Source organism: Peromyscus maniculatus, chromosome 11 (genome assembly GCF_049852395.1).
Source record: "Peromyscus maniculatus bairdii isolate BWxNUB_F1_BW_parent chromosome 11, HU_Pman_BW_mat_3.1, whole genome shotgun sequence".
Lineage (NCBI taxonomy): Eukaryota > Metazoa > Chordata > Mammalia > Rodentia > Cricetidae > Peromyscus > Peromyscus maniculatus.
Genome location: NC_134862.1, coordinates 45610321 through 45617615, shown reverse-complemented (window position 1 = coordinate 45617615; position 7295 = coordinate 45610321). Strand labels below are relative to the sequence as shown.

Here is a 7295-nt window from a genome sequence, read left to right as displayed (position 1 = left end):
TCTACCACTGAGCTAAATCCCCAACCCCTTCATCTCCTTCTTTACCAGGAAGTTCATGGTGAGGTCTGACCCTGGTCCCTCCTGCTGCAGACTCAGCCCATTCCCTTTGCTAGTCCTCATGGGGTGGGGTAGGGGACTCCTCTAGGCTCTTTCTGTGATTCCCAGGGCCCCAGGGCTCAGTCCTCGCTGAATCTTTTGCTCCGCTTTTTTCTCCAGATCCCCCCACCATTGCTCCAGATGTGACAGAGACACTGAGAGAGCCACTGGTGTTCAAAGCAGGGAAGCCAGTGACTCTGAAGATCCCTTTCCAGAGCCGCCTCCCTGTTCAGGCTGTCTGGAGGAAGGATGGGGAGGAGGTGGTGGGCAGCAACCGCAGGGACATCCAGGTGGCCCTGGGGGATGGCTACACACGGCTGTGCCTCCCCAGCGTGTGCAGGAAGGACAGTGGCCAGTACAGCGTTACACTGAAGAGCGACGGAGGCTGCATGCAGGCTGAATTCACTCTGCACGTCATAGGTGCTAACCCCGTCCGTTCTCTCTCTAAGGCCCCAGGGCTTGTGGTCCCAGGCCCTCCCTGGTAGTTGGGACAGGCCTGGGGATGGACTTTGCTAACCTGCTTAACTACCATTTGCACGATAGTTACGATTCAAACCCTGCTTACCTACTTTCCTGTCCCCAGACCACCCAGGAAGAAGAGTTTAGATAAGCCAGGGCCAGACACAAGCTGGCGGGGGGACCCTGTTGTGCCTCTGTGAGCTCCAGATTCTGGGGGAGACGCTCAACGGAATGGTGGCCTCCAGCTTGTAGCAGCAAAGTCAGATGGTGTATACCAGAGAGCTAAGCAGGAGCCCATGCTGGCCACTGAATGGGGCTGGCTGCAGGCTGGAGGTTCTGTGGTCTCTCCTAGGACAGGACCGGGGAGGTAGAGACTTAGGGGACACCAAGAGATGTTTGGAACCTCCCCATGAGCTGGCGCCTCACCTCAGCCCCTGGCTGTGTCAGGAGCCATGTGCATCTCTGGGAAGCCTAACCCCTTTGCAGACTTACCCACTGAAGAGGGGATAGGAACATGCCCTCCTCCAGCTTCTCTGATCCTTTCTCCTTCTGCTCCTCTCCATGGGTCCTCAGACAAGCCTCAGCCCCCACAGGGACCCCTGGAGGTACAGGACTGCCACAGAGCAGGTGTCTGTCTCCGCTGGCGGCCCCCGAGGGACGACGGCGGCCAGGCCATACAACACTACGTGGTGGAAAGGCGGCAGGCTGGAAGGAGCACTTGGCTGAAGGTGGGCGAGCCTCCACCGGACAGTACCAGCTTCACCGATGCCAGCGTGGAGCAGGGCCGGAAATATGCCTTCCGTGTGCGGACTGTGACCTCAGAGGGAGCCGGGGACGCCCTGGAGTCTGAGGAGGTGTTGGTGGCTCCTGAGGGTGAGGGGCCAGATGGCACATGGATAGTTTCCCCCCCCCCCCCCCCCCCCGCCCTCTCTCTCTTGTGCCCAGAGTGCAGGCTGAGGGGTTGCCAGCTGTGCTTGGAGGCGGGAGGGCTTGAGGCCTCCACCACCGCTGACTGGCACCCTCTGCCTTCAGATCTCCCGGGGCCCCCTTCCGCCCCAGACATCTTATCAGCCTCCAGCCAGAGCATCACTCTGACATGGGCAGCACCACGGGGCCCCAGCAGTGCCCACATCTTGGGCTACCTGGTGGAGAAGCGCAAGAAAGGGAGCAACACCTGGGTGCCTGTGAACGAGCAGCCCGTGTCTGGTGAGTTGGCCCGAGGGCAGCTTCTCACCGACCCCTGTCCCAAGTTGCCTCAGAGCCCTTCCTGGCGACCGGATCCCTTGGCATTGCCAGTGCGCATCAGTTTAACATGGCTGCTTCTCAGCTGGGGCAGTTTTGTAGCTATAGGAGATATTTAGCCGCGTCTGGACCTAATTATGATGGTCGCAGCTGGGTGGAGAATATATATTCCTGACAACTTGTGTGACGAAGCCAAGGATGCTGCTGAACAACCTACCCCCAAACCCCAGAGGATCGTCCAGAAAAGTCTATCAACAGAGCTGAGCTTGAGGACCCCTGGGGTAGGAGTCTCAGACCGGAAGCCAGGGGTTAAGCTGTCCTCTCTGGTCCCTCCACTTTAGGCCTTGGCCACGGGCAGCCCACTTTCTCTGTAGATCTCGGCCTCCTCACTGATAACGCAGATGGAAATGCCCTGACCCTCTTAGGTAGCATCCTAGAAGCTAGCTGCTTCCTGAGATAAGAAAGAGCCTGGGAAAGACTAAGGATGGGACAGGTGTGAAGGAAGCTTCCAGGACACTGTGCATGTCTACACCCTGCGAGTACCAAGACCGAGCTCGGAATAGATCATCAGGAGTCCTGTAATGGCCATGCCACTTAGGAGTTAAAGCCCCTTGGGGCCCATATCCTCACATCTCTAATGTCCCCGTTTAGTATTTGTGTATTACAACTCTGAGGCAGCATGAATTGGACACAACAAAGTGACATCCAGATCATCCAGCAAGGTCGTGGCACAGACGGGATGGGGATGAAAGCACCCTGAGCGCTTCTCTTTTCTCCTTGGAAGCAACTCGGCCACACCTGGCTGGTGCAATGCAGGAGGGTTGTGTTAGACCCCAGGCTTGATCCTCTTCTGAATATTTGGAGGTGCTGAGCTATGTCCTCATTTCCTGGTCCCGCCATGGGAGACTAATATGGGATGTGGTCTTCACAGAAAGGCGGTACACCGTGGCGGATCTGCGACAGGGCTGCCAGTATGAGTTCCGGGTTATCGCTGTGGCTCCCTCAGGCCCTGGAGAACCTGGGCCTCCATCGGATGCTGTCTTCGCTCGAGATCCCATGAGTAAGTAAGACACCAATCCAGGATGTGGGTAAGGGATGCGCAAGGGATAGCTTGGAAACTGTGGGACAGTTCACAGGTCAGAGGCAGTCCAGAGGGAGATGGTCAGGAGGGCTGGAAGTCAGAAAAGCCACTAGGATAAGATGTGTCTTAAAGGGTCTAAACTGAAGTCAAACGGGTCCAGAGGCCAAGCAGGAGAACTTCCCAAGATCATGTTATCCACTCTTTGGCTTCTGGGAAGGTCAGTCTCGATGTTAGCCCAGTGGTATCACCCATCCACTAGTAGGTAGTCTCATCCCTGGAGACCAGGTAGCTTTAGTTTTCTACCCGATTCATGCTGTTCATCACTTGCAAAAGGGCCAGCATTGCTCCAGGAACTAGGTGCCCCCACCCCAGCCTCTGTCTTTGGCAGACAGACAACCTAGGCCAGCATTCACCTGTCTGTGGTCTCAGCAGCAAGAAGATGTCGAGAAACATTTTCTGGAAAACAGAAACAGCAGAAGGTCCGGCATTAAAGATAGGTATGACCCGAGCTCTCACATGTCCATGCCTCCCAAGAAAGACACTTGTCTGACATTGATTCAAAGCCCTCAGATTCAAGTAGAGAAGAAAGACGCTTCTCATGGAACGCTATTAAAAGCTTCACTCCAAGGCATAGAGTTTAGAAGATGTTACTCTGTGCACCTCGCACAAGCCTGCTGGGGACAGGCATCGAGGCAGCAGGACACGGGAGGCACCTGTGCCGTCAGCTTTGTGACGACTGTTTGTACAGCTCCAATAACAATAGAAAATTCCACAAGTCTACAAGGGATGGGAGGTGGGGAGGGGGAGCTGGCCTATGTGTCTTTTCCTTGCACATAGACCGAATCCCTCCTGCTTCACTACTCTCATCAGTGATGGGGAAGGGAGGAAGCAGGATGTTCAGTGTCTGAAGCAGCCGCAGCAGTTGACTGTGACTATATCCTCTAGACTGGCTGTGAGCAAAGCCTGTAGACTGGAAATGTCACTTGGGAACCTTCCTGCAGCATCTCAGGCCATATGTAGTGACACACACCTGCAAGTCTAGCACGGAGGAGCTGAAGAGGAGACACATATTTTAGATAGACAGACAGACACGTGCATACATACATACATACATTCGTAGATAGATAGGTAGAAAGAAAAAAGAGAGGGAGGAAGGAAGGGAGGGAGAGAGGAAGAACATCTTAGGTGTCACCTCAGAACTCCCGAATTAGATCTGTGTTTTTAATGAAACCCCTCAATGATTTGAGTACAAATTCAAGGCTGAGAAGCACTCCCCTAGACCACTGGTTTTAAACATCACCACATTTAGAAATACCAGTGATCCCTTACCATTCCTGGTACCTTCGCTGCACCCCAGATTAAATGAACAGACTGTGGGGCTGGTATCTTCCAGACAGAATGTTGAATGGGCAGCTAGCCCTGACAGCCAGACCACCACCCTGAAGTGTTACACTCAAACCACACACGCCACGCCGTTTGCCTGTCCCAGGGTCCCCATGGGTAGGTGGAGCTGCCGTTGTTCCCATCTAACAAATGAAGAACGAGAAATCCTTGCTTAGTTGTTCCCAACCGAGAGTTACAATTCTTACAGACACAGAACTCCAGTCTCCAGACACAATGGAGCACAAAAGATTATCAACTGAAAAATACCAGCTTTCAAGGATTACAGGGTAGTTAGGGGCTGGCAAGTTGGCGGGTGAGTAGAGGAGGTGACTAGACTCACACGCACAGCTGGGGTACAATACCAATTCTAGGTAGGTTCTGAGGAAACCCCTGAGTGGAAGAAATCCCAAGTCCCTGGCAGCAAGACTCCCCCCGGGGGGAAACTGACACATTCCTGAAATTTCCATGGTGCTTGGCCAGGACCTCCAGGACCTGTTCAGGATCTCCGGGTTACAGACACATCTAACACCAGCATCACCCTGAGCTGGAGGAGGCCGGACACCCAGGATAACGATGAAGCCCACGGGTTCATTGTGGAGTTGTGTGGCTCACACAGCCTTCAGTGGAGCCCATGCCACGTGGGCACTGTGCCAGGCACCACCTTCACAGCCAAGGGGCTTCGGCCCCAAGAAGGCTACCTCGTGCGGGTGACAGCGGTCAATGATGGGGGCCGTGGCCCCGCCACTTCCCTAGACTCATTGGTCCATGCCGCGCCTGCTACCGGTGAGTGTCACCTCCTTCCCCACCCTGAGTGCTATAGCCCCTTCCCGAGAGGCACCGCTCTGCGGCCATCGCTCTGCGGCCATCGGCTGCCTTCTTAACCGAGGGATGGTGTCAAGGACTGAGCTAAGTGGACCCCTCTTAGGAACGCTTTCTTGTGACAGCGCCTGTCCTACATAGTTCATACTTTTAATCCCTAGTCTGCAGAGATGGAAACAAAGGTCCAAGACGCTTTGCCCAAGATATCACCATTATTATGCCCAAGACTAGGCTTTAAAACAAGTGACTCCAAGGCACGGGCGCTGCTTAGTTTGAGATGGCACACGCCCAAGCTCCCTGCTATTGCAGGGTGGATTGTGTTTCCCTTCAGGCCTTAACTGCTAGAAGCAAATCCCCTGTCTTTGTGAGCTGTACCAACTCGCTCTAGCTGTCGCAGAGGCGGTAAGGAGCTGGTTACAATGAAAAGCACAGAGCTCCTGAGTCCAGAATCTTAGACTCTTGTCCTGGCTGTGTCCCTAACTTGGTGTGAGCAGGAAGGTCACACTCTGACTTGGGCTAATGGTGCTCTCACCCTCAAACAAAAATGTCGTTGTCCCCGGGATCCTTGCTCTAGACTAACCTTCACCTTCCCTGGTGGCAGCCTTGACCCTCTCAAAGGATGGTCCCTGTCAGCTCCTGGTGATTCCCCCCAGGGTGCCCTTCCAAGCTCTCTCCATCATGCCATTACACTGGCTCAGCCTTCTACCTGTATGCTGGGCGACCTGAGGCTGGACGCCAACTGTGGAGGGAGGTGACAAGCTGTCTTGTGTGTTCTAGTCTGTCCCAAGTTCCTCATGGGCTCCAGCACAAAGGATTCGCTGATGGTCAGGGTTGGGGACAGCATTCGAGTTCCGGTCTCGTTTGAAGTGAGTATACCCGGAAGGGTGTGTGCTGGGGCATGGGGACCCCAGAGCAACCAGGAAACCAGACAGTCTTGGGGTATTCTTTCTTCCTTGTTCATCTTTAGCCCTAGTCACAGACTTGGGCTTGCCTCGGAAATCAGGCCCAGTGTGAAGTGGGTAGGCAGGAAAATGGTTCTTGAAGCTACAGCTGGCATCTGGCTTCTTGGCCGCCATTCTACTTTCCTGTGCAGGGCACACACCCTCTAGTGGTAGCTTTTAATACTGCACCTCCAAGTTAGAGCACTCCATTTTCTTAGTCTGGGAACTGAGGGAACCCACAGGGTGGATAACCATTTTTGCCTCTAGAATATATTTTTGTGCAAGCACATGATGTGAGTTTTGCTCAGGATGATTCTAAGCCAATATCAATGCTGCCTGCCTCTATGTACAGTAACTAATGAAATGGTTAAAAACACAGACTGCCCAATATCAACAACATCAGTCACTAGTCTGGCTCCGGACAACATCTTCCCCTCTCTGTGTTTGAACTTGCTCGTCTCTCAAATGGTATTGAGAGTTCTCCCATTTCTCCCCTGAGCTGACCAAAAGGCTGAGAACGTGATAGCAGTAAGTAGCCTGGGCCTGTTCTCTGTGGTTTCCATGTGTTGTTAAGGCCTGAACCCTCGGAACACTCCCGCGGATAAATTAGCATTCTCCGAGTGCCCGGTACAGGGGCCCCACAGGCAGTTGGTAGCATCCTCATCCTGCAGCTGGAGGGACTTGGGTCCTAGGCCTGACTGAAGTGTAAGATCCTGATCCCTCTATGAGATCAGACATACACCCTGGAGAAATCTGACCTTGTCTCCCTGAAGTTTGGCCCTTGAGACAAAGGGCTGGCAGCTCTTGCCAGGAGTATGCAGATCTCAAGGGGGAGGGGGGAGCAAGCCTGGCCCCCAAGGACTGAAGGCGCAGGCCAGCTCCCTGGGAGGATTTCTCTAGAGCGCTGGCTCCTCGTGCAGACCTCGGTGGCTGCCTCTCCTACTCTCACTTGAAGCTGTCTCCCCTAATGTTCCCGCAATGCCTCTCTAATGCTCTCCGACCTCAAGGCTCACTGCCCTGCCTCTGGTATAAGGTATCATCCCTCCTAATGCTTTCCCGCCATAAGGCTTGATCATGCCCCGTGTGATGGCGAGGGTCCCTCTCCTCATTAAGCTCATGCCGAAGGGCAATTTCATGTCAGCTCCTTTCCTAAACCTGCCACTCTCCTGTCCTCGACAGTCGTCACAATTCTAGGCTAGGCTGCGTAGTCTACCCCCTACAGCCTTTCTCTCTATTGCAGGAATTTCCAAGTCATCCCCTAGCTTGCCTTGGGC

General features: G+C 54.1%; 1 protein-coding gene across 1 annotated transcript in view; it reads left to right on the top strand.

Moving 5' to 3' along the window:
* The window catches only part of Igfn1 (immunoglobulin like and fibronectin type III domain containing 1), a 28677-nt gene that overhangs the window by 17138 nt on the left and 4244 nt on the right, over positions 1–7295 (top strand). The window contains exons 14-19 of the mRNA XM_042258216.2: positions 217–516; positions 1129–1428; positions 1588–1761; positions 2729–2857; positions 4742–5044; positions 5858–5946. Coding sequence (XP_042114150.2) covers positions 217–516; positions 1129–1428; positions 1588–1761; positions 2729–2857; positions 4742–5044; positions 5858–5946 — 1295 coding nt within the window. The remainder of the gene's footprint in view (positions 1–216; positions 517–1128; positions 1429–1587; positions 1762–2728; positions 2858–4741; positions 5045–5857; positions 5947–7295) is intronic.